Source organism: Phodopus roborovskii, unplaced genomic scaffold, assembly GCF_943737965.1.
Source record: "Phodopus roborovskii unplaced genomic scaffold, PHOROB, whole genome shotgun sequence".
Classification (NCBI taxonomy): Eukaryota; Metazoa; Chordata; class Mammalia; order Rodentia; family Cricetidae; genus Phodopus; species Phodopus roborovskii.
The window spans coordinates 6,705,836-6,720,811 of NW_026126629.1; the positions used below are offsets into that span (position 1 = coordinate 6,705,836).

Sequence of the window (14,976 nt, forward strand, 5' to 3'; positions counted from 1 at the left end):
CTTGAACTCAGAGAAATCCATCTACCTTTTAATCCCGAGTCCTAGGATTAAAGATGTGTACTATCACCTCCTAGCTTCTGGCTGCTGTGATTAAAGGTGTGTGTGTACCTTGCTTCTATGGCTTGTGGCTGCTTTCTGAATCTTCAGGCAAGATTTTTAAAAATTTTTATTCTATTTTTATTTTTTTGAGACAGGTTTTCTCTGTGTAGCTTTGTAGACCAGGCTGGACTTGAACTCACAGTGATCCATCTACTTCTGCCTCTCGAGTGCTGGGATTAAAGGTATGCGCCACTACTACCTGGCTCAGGCAAGCTTTAATAAATCATAAATAATATATCACTACAGTTCTCTTTTTTTATTAACAAGAAGAATGACACAATTTTAAATAATACACTTTCGGATTCTCAGATTATTTCTTATACCTCAAGAATGATGTTATGATCAGAAGGGTCTAAGTGTGGAAATGCTGACAACAACCTGAACTATGTGGACCCCAATTCCTTTCTAACAGCTTCTTTACTGCTAGGAGACAAAGCAGACATAGGGCTCCAGCCCTTCAATGTCACAGGGGCCCCAATCCTTTGAAGGACTGAGTCACATCACATACAGGGTTCACACAGAGTTTCATGAATGTGGGTGCTATGCCATCCAGTTATACTCCTGGGGCTGTCAGATACTTTGCTTATACCCAAGGGCAGCTTCCTGATGTACTGGTTGAGCTTATACACAGCTCAATCTGGTATAATATTAATATTCATGGACTGGCTTGGCAGTCATAAATTGAAGCTTTATGAGGAAGTATTATTCATGACCAAAGAGACTATAAACAATAGGATCTAAAACGAAATTGGGCTGTTGCCAGGTTCCCTTGAGCACATCCCACGGACAGAGATCTCTCCATGCTAAAAGGCATGCCATCTTGGAGAACACAGAACGGGCCTGATAGCAAATTTTAGCCTGTCTTCTGTTGTGATAACAAGAAACTTGGGATTGGGCAATTTATAAAGAAAATGAGTTTGTTTTGCTTCGGCTCTGGAAGCTGGGACTTTGAGAAGGTGTGTCAGGCCTTATTGCTGATAGGCATTCTTGGAAAAGTCTCAAGTAGGCATTCTCGGAAAAGTCTCAAGTGTCCCACAGTGAGGCAGAGCTTCTGAGCTTATATTAGATAGAACCAGCCCCATTGGACTATTTCTGTCTTAACTGCCCCCAAAAGTCCACACATGCTGGACTGAGCTGCTGCCCTCAAGAAACCTCACCCTGGGAATTACGTTTCAGCATGAATTTGGTGAAGTTATTCAAACCAAATAAGTGAAGCTGGCATAAAACATTGCCACATCTGGATTGTTGAGTTTTTTTTTTTTTTTAACCAATGGCAAGAGGCACAAAAGAATGGCTCATCAAAGCTATGAATGAAATAAAGCTGCATGAACAGTTACTGTAGGTTCAGAGTTTTATGAGGACAACACAGCCAAGTACCCACTGCTTAGAGTGAGATCCAGAACGCGACGTCCCTTAGAAGACTCCTTGTGTCTCTTCCCTGTAACAACCAACCCTAAAGATGGCCACCATTCTGCTTCCTGCTTCTCTCCATTAGTTTTTCCTGTTCCTTGATTTATATATGACATGAATCAATAACCCCATAGCTTCTTTCTTTGAATGTTGTTCCTGTGAGGTTCACGTGTGTTGCAAATCCTTCTACATTTCATGATCATGTACTATTCATTATATGAACACAGCACAGTTTGTCCATTCTACTACATATAGGTCCCTTCCTCTAGTAATTCTCTGTTCAAATAAAACTAAATACCAGTTGTGCAGAGATGGAGGCAGAGACAAAGCTTACACACTTGCCTTAAGTTTGGAAGGAAAATGAGCATGTGTATTAAGATTTTCTGATATGACTTCAAATTCTGAAGTTATAAAAATGGTATAGAAAATTAAGCATGTTTATACTGCACGGGATATCCACAGGAAGAAATACTTCCTTCTGGATTCTTATCTTGCTCTGCAAAGTTTTGGTTACATATGGCTGAGAGATGCCAATTATTTGTTTATAATTTGTGTTAGCAGATGGTCCACAAAAAACCTTGCCTAGAAACTTTAAAGAAACCAAGAATATTAAATTTCTAACAAGATGGAAGTGGAGAAATTCAAACTTCTTTAAGGTGAACTGATTCCTTGTTGAGACACCCAAGTAAGTTTGATGCCAGTGTCTACGACAATTGAGAGAATTTGATGTTTTAAAGAGAAGCATATTACTTTGTATGTAGTCTTCTGAATGCCACTAGACATCTCTGTAGACTAGAAAGCTCATGTCTTCAATGTGTATCTAATTCTCTGGGAGAAAGAGCAGAGCAGACAGGACAGGAAGAGTCGCAGAATGCACACTTACTGGATTCCAATTCTACGAAGTACAAAAGCCAGCACAGCAAAAACACATTTCAGAAATGTTCAGCTATGACAAGAAAGGGGAATAGCCATTTGTTCCATCAACCCTACTATCTGCACGACAGATAAGAGTTTTGCTTTCACTGAGCTGAAGGAGGGTAGGAAGAAAATGCAGTGGATCATCCAGTTGTCAGGAAACATGGGGTAGAACCCTGAAGATGAGGACTGAGGGGAATGAATCTGGATGGGACATGTGTCAGTAAAGCACAGAACTCTAGAGTCAGAAAGGAGCAGTGTAATGAAGCGGTGAGAAGGCTGCCTGAGGCCAGTGCCCGTGGGCAGGAACTCCTCTATGGATAAGACACAGCAGCCCCACAGCCTGCTGCAGCCCCACAGCCTGCTGAAATGGCTCTTCTTCCATGTTTACATTTGTGTGTGACAATCACACGAGTAGACTGCATTGAGACCGACCGCCTCCACAGTCTGTTACCCGCTCTTATCACCTCTGCTGATCACATCTTGCTTTCTATCCTTTTGTACAGGCAGCCATAACTGCTGTGGTGTTCATGACTGTGATGGCCCTGTGATATGAACTGTCTGTTTCTATTATGAAAATACTAAGTCTAAGTTGGGTGTGGCGGTGCACACCTGGGATCCCAGCATTCTAGAGACTGGGGCAAGACGAGGAAGAGGTCAAGGCCATCCTTAGCTACACAGCAAGTCTGAAGCTATCTTGAGCTACATATATCAAACTACAACTAACTAAATACAATTAATCTACTAAGTCAGAATGATTTGTGTTGCCTAAGTTTTACAAGTTTGGAGACTGTTAACGAGGTGCTAAAGCTACAAGGCATCTCTCAGTAGGAATAATGACATCACAATACATATTCTTTCCTCCCTGTTGGAGTGGCTAACATGTTTTTGATGAGCAATGTTGCAATTGTTTAGTTTAATATTTGAAAGAGTAACCTACTGATTCCTGTTCTAGGACTTTATACTATATATATTTTGTACACATATCCCAAGAGATACCCAGTGTAATATTACTTGTAATGAAAAAAAGAAAAAAAAAAAAAGAGAAATAATTACCCATCATAGGGAGACAGCTGAAGTGACAAAGCACACAGTCAACGAAGTATTATGCAAGCCTGACACAGATCCACATGCATGGCACAGCCTTCTGGACACTCAGAATGGGCAATGGAGCAGTAAGCATTAAGAGTACTGTATGGCCCTTGGGCTGCTTGGATGTGAGTGCACACTTAATTTTTTAAAAACTATCTTTAAAATGTAATATTCTATGTGACTCTGAGGTGCAATGGATAACATGTAATATTTTGGCTTTCAAAGTAAATCACTGCAACAGGAAATTTTCAAGGAAGAAAGGAAATAAGAAAGATGATGGGAATGAGAATACCTTGTAGAGCACACACTGCTCTATGCATTCTCTCCTGGACACACTGCTGTTTTATGCACCATAGGGACAGAGTTAAAGGTCAGTTAATGGACAGGCACATGGCACATATATATACAGGTCTGCAAATACTAAAACAAAAACCAAAATCCTTATTTAACTCTTAATTCATCACTAGGACAGAAGCCAAATACAAGCGTTCTGTTTGCCTCAGAAAAGGCTGTCAGGGGTGACCTGTGAAGTCCAGATGCTAACTAGCACTGTGACCAATAGGGTCTAGAGGCTCAGATGGATAGGGTGTGACAAGCTGGGGATTCAGGAGGCCAGGAGGTCCCTGGCCTGGTACTTACTAGCTATAGGATAATAACTGTAATCGCTTCCTGTCTGTAAGATTAAACTTCCTGTGATGTCAACTTTTGAAACAGGAATTCCGATAAAGGTCATGCAGCCCACATCCCCCTGCAAAGCTCTACTTGAACAGCAGTAAATTACTAAAGCCTGATTTGGAAACCCTGGAGGAATTATCTGCCCAGTCCAGTTGTTTTCATAATTTATTAGCAGTAAGCTATTTCTTTTACCAAGATATTTTACATAATATTGTATAAGCCTGCAAGCAATAATACTTCACATGAAAAATATCTTTCTAATCTCAACTACCAAGAACATGAAAATGAGAAAATGTTACTTCCTTAGTTTTTGCAATAATTAGTGTTTTCCTTTGGGAAATTCATTCTGGAAATTTACAGATGCAGAAAAATTCAGTTTGGGTCAACAATAGCACAATTCTTTAGGTGAGATCATGGAGTCTAGGAATCCACAAATCTCCATCTACTGCCTCAAGTACGAATCCTGAGCTCACATTGCTAACCTGAACTTCAGAGCTGTCTAGCTACTAGCTGGGCATTCTGAACACTTCTCAGCAGGTTCCAGTGAGCCCTCAGAGGCAAAGCCCATTTTATCTCTGAGATCAGAACCCAGAGTCCTCAGAAAGGTCTTGAGTCAGTTGCTAATAGGTAGGATTGCCATTGAGAACACAATGGTTGTCAGCCAGGCATGACACTGCTTGTTCAGGAAACATTTGGCAACTTCTGGGGACATTTCTCTTTGTCCTAAGGAGGTAAAAAGAAATTAATATTGGCACATTGTGGGCAGTAACCAGGAATGCCGTTATATACACTACATCACAAAGGACATTGCTCCAAAGTATAGAGTTAATGTTCACAGATTGAGAAGGGACGGTCCTATTGCATCCTGGATGTGAGTTCTACCCTTGAAGGGGCCTCCTCTTGCTCATTCCTGTATGCTCAGTGTCTGCTGGCTGCATAGAATAAAGGTGAAGAAGAACTCAATCACTACTGCTCATGTTTGAGTCGCACAGCTTGGCCTTCCTGCCTTTCTGGCCTCGGACATGGCACTGATTCCTAAGTGCTTTCCCTGTCTCCATGCTTCTGGACTGCACCTCACTAATCTATACAGAGTTAACAGTCTCAATAGTAGTAGGGTTCAGGGACGTCTTTGTAAATTAGCTTTCAATAGGTATTTTAAAACACAAACACCCTAAGACAATTAGGCAGGTCTGTGCTAACATATTGAGACTATAACATACTGAGACTATAACAGAAATGTGCCCAAAGTCCTGGATTCATGCCATTAGCCACCATTCCCGCATGACTCTGTTCCTCCTTATTTCCTATGGGGCAAAGCCCTTATAATATCTGCACATGGCCAGCTTGTAACCAATATGCTCCATTTTGCCCCATCTTTCTCTGACTTGCTTGTAGTGAGATAGACACTTTGTCCACACCTATGGCACAGACCACACCCACTGGGGGTGGAGACAGGGGTGGACGGTTACCTGGAGGAACTAAGTCTTAGGAGGGGGCTCCAAGAGCTTGCTGGATGGAGACAAAGAGCATCTGGAGACATCCTTGGGATTGGAACCTACTGGCGTTCATCTGTCTCTGTTGTTAAGTTATTTCTCTCTGAACAAGCATCTATTCAGCCTATCTGTTTTCCCTGATCCTTATTATTCCATGATATTTGCTTGAGCCAGACTCTAAAGGGCTGCTAGTGAATCGAGAGACCCAGCTCCAAATCTGAGGGAGGACAGCTAGGCAATGGGGTTGACAAGTAGTCTCAGAAATGAACTTAACTTGCCCCATCTTCAGGCCTGAGCAAACCTAATACTGAACACAACCGGCCATGCAAATGCCAAGCTCTGTAAAGCAGAGTATTATGATTTCCTTGAAATGTACAAGAACATCCTATACCATTTCTTAAGTGAACAGTGAAACACATTTTCATTTTATAGCCCATTCACACAGGGTCCACTCTAAGTCTTGATCAGGGGCCAGGGGCCTTTCTCACAAGGTCAAGGAAACACCAATTTGAAGATTCTTCAACCTAGTTCTTGTGAGGGAGTTTCTCTTTGTCAGATCAGCCCATTCAGTGTGGCCTTACTGTCCTTGATCTTCCATGACTCAGGGACTTTCACAAAATAATGGCTCCTGGGACTGACCAGTCTGCCACTTACTAGCTTTTGTGTGTGGAACCCTGAGACATCAATGTGAAGAGTTATTCTAGTCATGATGGGGAGAGTGTTTCTCTGGGAAAATCACCTTTCTGAGAGGTGAGTAGCCATCTTTTCCTAGTCCTGGAGGCAGAGAAAACCCTCAATTCCTTCCCTGTGTCTTGCTTGAAAGGGGGACCTTTGCGGAGTTTAGCCCAGCTATGCTGACAGTAATAAAATCAATGCCAGCTCTCAGGACACAGAGGGGCATGCAAGCAGTAGTCAGAGGTGCTTTAGACACACTCTAAAAGGATGGCATTGCTTTGGGCAATAAGCACCTTATAGGAAGCCATGCTCTCCCAAACTACAAGCTGCAACATACTATAGAAAGAAATATAGGTGGCCCTTCCAAGATACCCAAATAGCAGTTTTTCTCTTAGTCAAGTGGCTGATGTCCTATTATATTGCAGGCATATTAATTTGGTTTATAATAATAAAACTGGTAGTCTTTGAACACCTGACATCCAATCCTGGAGAGTTGGCCTTTCTTGTGGGAAGGCATATGACAAACACAGTTACTATACATACAGTTTTAAAAGCATGAAGACAGTAATCTTTATTATTATTATTACTATTATTATTTTGAGATAGGCTCTCACTATAGATCTTCCTGCCTCTTCCCTCTGAGGACTAGATGACAGGCACACACCATGTGCCTATTTTGTTCAATTTTTTTTTATCACCACATCAATTTGAACATTAAAAGAACACATTAAAGTATAGTAAGACATTTCCTATGGGTTTTCAAAACAGGAGCCTAGATAGGGTGTAACTGAGGCAAAACCAAACAATACCCTGTCCCAAATCCTATGGAGAAGCACAGATCAAACCCAAGTGCTACTGACCCACAAAATGTAAGCAGTGCTTCTGCCAGTCATGACACTGACAATGCAAATATGAACACAGTTTGTGAAATAGGAAATTATTTTGCTTTTAGTTTAGGGCTGGGAAAGTTCAGAAATCAGTACTTAAGCATTCAACATAATTTAATGTCTATTTTTGTAAATCAGAAACATATTTGAGGAAAGCCCTCATTCCCTCATATCCTCCATCTTTTTCTTTTTGGCTAGGGTCTCTCTGTGTAGTTCTGGCTATCTTGGGACTCACTATGTAAATCAGGGTGGCTTGGAGTTCACAGAGATCCATTTGCCTCTGTCTCCTGAGTGCTGGGATTAAAGGTGTGCACCTCCATGCCTTTTTCTTTCAGACAAAATTTATAATTTTATGTATGTGTACCATGCAAAGGCCAGAAGAGGATGTTGGCTCCCGCTGGAGCCTGAATTTCAGGCAACCGTGAGGTGTTCATTGTGAGTGCTGGGAGATGGATTCTGGTCCTCTGGAAGAGCATCAAGTCCTCTTAACCACCAGTAGTCTCTCCAACATCCTTCTTCCCAAGCTTCTAGAAAGAAAGGCTCTTGGCAAAATTCAAGATCAGGCACCCACACTCTCTTTTAAATAGTCTTTCCTCCCTGAATCAGCTCTTGCCTTGCCATTTCTAAATAGTCTGGTGTAATTAACTGAACCAGAATGTGGAGTTTAAGCAGCAGTCCTCAAGCCAGACAGGGTTGGTGCACGCCTTTAACCCTGCACACAGGAGGCAGAGGCAGGTAGATCTCTGTGAGTTCAAGGCTAGCCTGGTCTACAAAGTGAATTCCAGGATAGCCAAAGCTATGACACAGAGAAACCCTATTTGAGGGAGGGGAGAGATAAACAAACAAAAATCTTCAAAAAAACCAAAACAAAAAGAAGTAGTCCTTCTCCAAAGACATAAGGAATTTATATCCCCACCCCCATGCTGGGAATGGAAAACAGTTTAGATTTGGGCCGAGTTCCAGCTGAACTATCATTTCCTGCATGCAACTTAACCCTCAAAGGCCTTGGTTTTCTTATCTAAAAAAAAAAACAAAAAAAAACAAAAAAAACAAAACAAACAAACACACAAACAAACAAACAAACAAACAAAAAACCGGGAAATATTCCACATTTTCTTTACAGAAAAGTTGTAGGAGTAAATGGATCCAACAAGTACCTGATTTGCCAGGCTTTGACAGAAACTCTGTCCTTGTGGAGTTTTGGTGAGAACTGTAGGAAGGAGAACACAACAGACAAAGGGTCCAGGGACCATATGGACATTGGGATTTGTCACAGAGGAAAGCCTCTTTGAGGTGGCATTTGAATAGCTCTGAAAGGGAAATGGTGTGAGGCAGCTACATCTCTGGGAGAATTCAAACTCAGAAGGAAGAACAAGAGCAGGGGCCCTGCCAGGGCCTGTGGGAGAGCCAGGTGGATGGTGTTCATTCAACAAGCTGGAAGCCACTCTTCCCCTCCCCCCAGACAGGCTTTCTCTGTAGCTTTGGAGCCTGTCCTGGAACACGCTCTGCAGACCAGGCTGGCCTCGAACTCACAGAGATCCACCTGCCTCTGCGTGGGCCAGGACAGTTCATGTGGGAGGAAGCAGGATGGCTGCAAGGTTTCAGGTGAGCCAGTAGGGAAGTGGTGTGGACGCTGCAGAGAAGGGGAAGATTGGGGATCTGGTGGGCTGGGATGCAGGGAAGGTATCTGATCAATAGTTTGTGATGACTGTTGATATTCAAATAGAGATGTATAATAGGCAATTCAATTTATAGGAGGGACTGGATCCTGGGAAACTTCAAAAAACATACGAACTAAAGTTAGTACATGACAAGCACTGTTCTCTATGCAAGCCTGGAGTTCAGGGGTGGGCAGCTAGCTTTACACAAGTGCTCTGTGAAAATGACAGGATGCATCTACATCCTTTTCCTTTGTGCAGCAGTGGCAATGGCAGTGATGACAGGTACAGCACAATCACCTGGGTAGGAGGTGGGTGCACAGCTCCTTTCTGAGCTTTAGTTAGAGACCTCCCAGGCTTCCAAATGCTGGTCGTCACCATTTCTTACTAACTGATCACCTTCCTTTTTCACAGGGAGTCTTCTTCCCAGCCCTGTAAAGTAAAACTAACAAGAACCGTGTGTGTGTGTGTGTGTGTGTGTGTGTGTATACATATACATACATACATACATACATACATACATACATGCACGCACGCACGCACACACACACACACACACACACACACACACACACACACACAAACCCCAGTGACTTAAAAGATCTCTTTTGTTGTTCTAGAATAGTTAACATCATTTCTTTCCAGTTCATATTCCACTATTAAGCAACTTGGTTAGATCTGAAAAGGAAATCAGAGTACTGCCCCCTCCAAATAAGATAAATCCAAATTAACTCAGATGTACTTGGTAACATTTATGAAGAGAACCATATTAAAAAACATTTTAATATTATTCTTTAAAATTTTTTATTGCACACTAGCATTTATTTAGTGTGTATGTGTGCATGAGTGTGTATGTACACCACTGCATACGTGGAAATAAAAGCAAAACTTGCAGGAGTTGTTTCTGATGGGAGATGTCATTCTGTAAATATGTTTCTCATACTGGTTAATGAATAAAGCACTGTTGGCCAATAGGAAAGCAAGATAGGCGGGACTAGGAGACAAGGAGGATTCGAGGAAGTAGTAGGGAGGAGTCAACATGGAGAGACTAGAGAGAGCAGAACGCCGGCCCCTCTCTCCGGTAAGATGAGACCACATGGAAATATTTAGATTAATAGAAATGGATTAATCATTAAGATAGAGCTAGCTGATAAGAAATTAGTACCTCACCAACAGCATTATATCAAATACAGAGTCTCTGTGTGTTAATTGGGGCTGGCGTGGCGGTGGGACCAGATCGGCGGAAAAAACACTGGTAACATGTTTCTTTCCTTCTACTATGTGGGTCCCAGGGATCACATTCAGGTTGTACACTTGGTGACAAGTTATCTCACAGACACCTTAATATTTTTCTTAATTTTGCATATATAAATATTTCCGTATATATGTAATTTTAATATTGTTTAAAAATACTCTAGGCACACACTTTACCATCACATTTTGGAGAATGTCCACTGGTATATACTGTTGCCTATAAAGATACTTTCTAGTAATGGGTGTGAATATAATAGACACAGCATGCCTTTTAGGTGCACAGGCTGTCTGAACAAGTAAAAATAACAAACATACTTAATTGCCATGCACCTGAAAATTCACTCATCTTGTATGAAATTCACAGATCCCTGGGAAAGCAGAGAAAGCTACACATTTCTCTTCTACAAACACAGGACCTGTTACCTAGCCTCCCCCTTTAATTAAGATGTATGTTATTACAGTCTCTGGAACATAAGACATCAGACAGAATGTCATGATACTGTCAAAGGGTCTTGTTTTCTTTTTAAGGACATGTGTATGTACAAGAATATAACATCGTCTGTTATTACATTTCCTGTTGGCTTTATGTGGAGTTGGACTTTCAAAAAAAAAAAAAAAAAGTACTCTGACATCTTCTACCAAAGGGATAAATGTTGAGCAGGACATGTGAAAATGCAAACCATTCCACTTCTTACTGGCGTCAAGTAAGTGTTGGTTACAACTGGGGGATGTCAGTTTTCATATCACAGACTGTTAGAGATTAAAAACACAAAACAAAACAAAAACCAAAAAACCCTAGAGCAGAACAGGCAAATTCTTTCCCGTTGTCACATGGTGAGGGTCATGATGGGAACTTTCAGCTTTTCTGCAGGGTAAATTTGTCAACCTTTATCAAAAACTCTACAACTGTGCAAGCTTATCTACCCAGAATTTCATGTCAACAAATTTAGCCTCAGGGAATAAATGTACGAGAGTACAAAGTATGCTAATTATCAGGATGCCACCACATCACTGATTATAATACGAGTAGTGACAGCAGCCTAAGTGTTCAGCCACAGGAGACCAATTCTATTTTGGAGCATTTATACAATGGAGTATTATGTAGGCTCTATAATTGTAATACAGTGACATGTTCATTGGAAATATGTGGCGCCAGGAGAGAATACAATAATTATGAAGCCATGGAGGATAAGGGACTGTTTTGATAGAAGTTGTGCATATGTGTCAGCATGATATATCAACATGGACATATATGAAAAAAAAAAGGGACAAAAATCTTCAAAGGGATATGCTGAAACTATGTAAACTATGTGAGTAGACTGTTTTGAGGATTAAGTTGTAGGCATTTTTTTTTTCCTTTTGCTTGTTACCATTACACTTTATTCTGTAAAAATATGCAAATTTAAAAATTTAAAACACAAGCACAGATATTGAGAACACAAATACCTGAAATCTGAATAAGGAAATACAATCCTCAGCAAAAGACAAAGCTACTTCTAGTTCATACATAAAGAGATATCTGAAATCTAACACTAAAATATTTCTCTGTACTAAAACCCACTTAGACATACCACCAGTTTACTTATAGTTTCCTTTCTGGTCATAATATACTGTTCCTAGACAGAGGCCCATTCAACAGGCACCATAACAGAGAAATGTTATTGGTGAGTAAATGATCTGATTTTGAAAAACTAGGTGCTGGAATGTGGTGTTTTCAAGCTCACACAGCCCTCCCTACTCTCACAAAGTTCCTGTGCAGGACAAGATGCTACAATCCCTCCTAGACTTTCAAGCTGCAGCCAGTTCTGCCTTCAGTTACGCTTCTCACTGAAGGGTTGAAATAGAGATTGTGGCAGCAGTGACAACAATAACAAATGCATGTGGTGCTTTGACTAATATTTTTGGCATGGGTATCTTCAGTTTTCAGAGTGGAAGCAAACGGCATCGGGCAGAAAAGGAGCACCAGGCGAGAGAGGCAGGGAAGAGGCAGAGGGCACGGAGGACGGGGCTGGGGAGGCCTGAACATGAGCACACCACTTAAAGGTGCAACAAAGCCTCATCTGTGCTGACTGCTGGCTCCTTGAGGGGATCTTCCTTCAGCATCCAGCTTTAAAACTGCTAACTTAGAAGGTGACATTTTCCTTTTCAAATTTCCTATATGATTCTGGGAAATGAACATTTAAATTGTGGTTTCAGCTGCCAAAGTCAACTTTTCCCTTACAGATTGTCCATTCCAGTTCAGTCAGTGGAGGGATTCTGTGTAACGCAGCTTTCTTTGGGCACTTGGGACAAAGAGAAGCCAGTGTCTTGGAAGTGGAGCCAGTCAGAGTGGACTGTTTAAAACTGGGTCAGGGTTTTCTCATGAAGAACAGACATCTATATCCCTGTAGCCAACAGCTTCATGTTTCTCCTTCTTTCCCATTCAGCCATCCAGGGTATAGTGTGAGCTGGACCACACTGAGGTCCTGGCATGCCTGTCTGTCCCACATTCCTTTCATGCTGGGTACTCACCAGCAAACCATTCAGGGCAGTGCAGTGTAGTGCAGTGCAATATATGGTCTGAAGATTGCTGATGCTATGATGCTGGGAAACCAAGTCTCACCTGAGTTCCTGCATCTACTCGGACGGCACCCCACTAAGGTTAAGACACACCTCTTACCAGAGAACCAAGTCAGCTGACGAAGAATGCCCACAAACCCCCACCCTCGCTATTCCAAAGGTTAACAGACGTTCCCACAGTGAAAAGCTCAGTTAGGACACTCCTAAAAATGTCTCCCTAAAGGTACAAGAACCGTAGTTTCCCAGCCAAAAAATTCTATCTATAGGCTTATAAAGGAACTATCGCCTATCTTGATTGATCATAACTTTTTTTTTTCTGATTTGCAGACATGGCACATTCCACATTCCATCTCTATAGTTGTATTTTTATTTTATGTGCATGGGTATTTTGTCTGCATGTATGTCTGTGCACCACATACAGGCAGCACATGGAGGCCAAGAGCATGCTGGATCCCCTGAAACTGGAATTTTAGACAACTGTTAGCACCATGTGGGTTCTGGGAATTGAACCTAGAACCTCTGGAACAGCAGGCACAGCTCTTAATTACTGAGTTATCTCTCCTGACTCTTCTATCAACATTTTTGGCTTATCCTCCTATTGCATCAAGGCCTCTTCAAACACTAAATTCTTTCACCCAATTTAAAACTTCTTACTTTTAGCTTTGCCTAATCTAAAAATGCTGTTACAGAGGTGGATGGGAAAACTAAGATGCTTACTTCCCTGAACAGGTCACAACAGGTTTATGGGCAGTACAAGTCCCTGACTACATTGTCTCTCTTCTTCACCCTGTACCCCAACATTCGAGGATGCCAGAGGAAGGGCCTCATGCCCCTACAAGGACAGCAGGCACTCCAGGTGACTTACAAGCTAGTCCAAAGTAGTGGAAGAATAAATGGTTCTCATCCAGCCAAGGGAGAAAGTACCCACTACACGCACTGTGTCTTTGCTATGGAAACCTAGCAAATGCAAGGCTTAGGTGGCCTCTGTGGCACTGGCAGTGCTCCAGGCTTGCATAAGCATACTGTGTAATGTGCTAAGGCACAAAGGTTTGGGATTGACTTCCCAGCCCAAGCCCTGACACCCTGATTTGTTTGCTGCACAGTGCTGACAAGTTACTGGAGTTGTTACATTTTTTTTTTTTTTTTTTTTTTTTTTTTTTTTTTGGCATCAAAATGCTCTCTGAGCATCAATGGAATGGAAGGAAAAAAGCCAAGAAAAAAGAAGGAAGAGGTGGGTGAACCATGAAAAAATGTGGCAAAGGCCAACACAATGCAGATGCCTGTTTCTTTGTGCACAGAAGACAACTCAGTGGCAGATGAGACTTTTCCTGGTGACTAACAGACACAGCCACTGAACTCAGGGGCTTTCCTCCACCAGAATGGAGGGTAGGTGCTAATGGCCAGGGGCAGGGGAGAGGAATGAGAAGATATCTATCTTAAAGCATGCCACCTTATCTTAACAAAAGAAAGTCCTCTGTTCTGACTGACTGTACTCTTGAAAAATTATGTTTCATTATTGGACTATTATTAATATACACACACATATTATACACATTCACACACACATATATACACATACACAATACATACATATTTTGGCATTAGGGGTTGAACCCAGGATTTCACCAAGTTATGCTCCCAGCCCTCAAAATATTCCCAAATGAATTTTCTTGATATCACTGCAGTTTCTCTGGGTCTCATGTGAGCAGCTGAGCTGGGCAGGCAGCAGGGTGTGCAGATGTGGTAAACAGGCCTCTGCCTGTCGTCTGGCTTCTAGCCTGACACGGGTCCAATCCCACTTTCCCATTTTACCCAATAAAGCAGGGAATTTTCTGTAGTATTAACTTATACACTACTGAAAAGCGATAGCGAGAAAGAGTAATGAAACAAGTGAACAGTGAGGTAGAGGAACAATGAGGAACGTCTCACATTCTGTTTCCTTCTAAGCATGATGAGTCCTGGGAGGCGGCCCATCCCAACAGAGCAGATACACACCACGTACATCCATCTGTCCGCTTAGTATGCACAAACACAACACAGACTGCTGAAAATAGATGAATACGTCATACTGACCTTAGGGGGTTTAAACGGATAGTCTGGTGAAAAGGTAATGTCAAGAAAGAACACCCCTCCTTCATAGACAGATCCTGGGGGTCCCAATATAGTTGACCTCCATTCATAAATGTTGTCTCCTTTGGGTCCAGCACTGAAACAAGACACACAAATGAAATGTGCTTAGAAATTACATAAAGTTTGGAA

The 14,976-nt window shown here is 41.8% G+C and overlaps 1 protein-coding gene across 1 annotated transcript in view; it reads right to left on the minus strand.

Annotated features, from left to right (window-relative positions):
- The window catches only part of LOC127238251 (ubiquitin-conjugating enzyme E2 E2), a 280,453-nt gene that overhangs the window by 59,954 nt on the left and 205,523 nt on the right, over positions 1-14,976 (minus strand). The window contains exon 4 of the mRNA XM_051206787.1: positions 14,791-14,923. Within this exon, the coding sequence (XP_051062744.1) occupies positions 14,791-14,923 (133 nt within the window). The remainder of the gene's footprint in view (positions 1-14,790; positions 14,924-14,976) is intronic.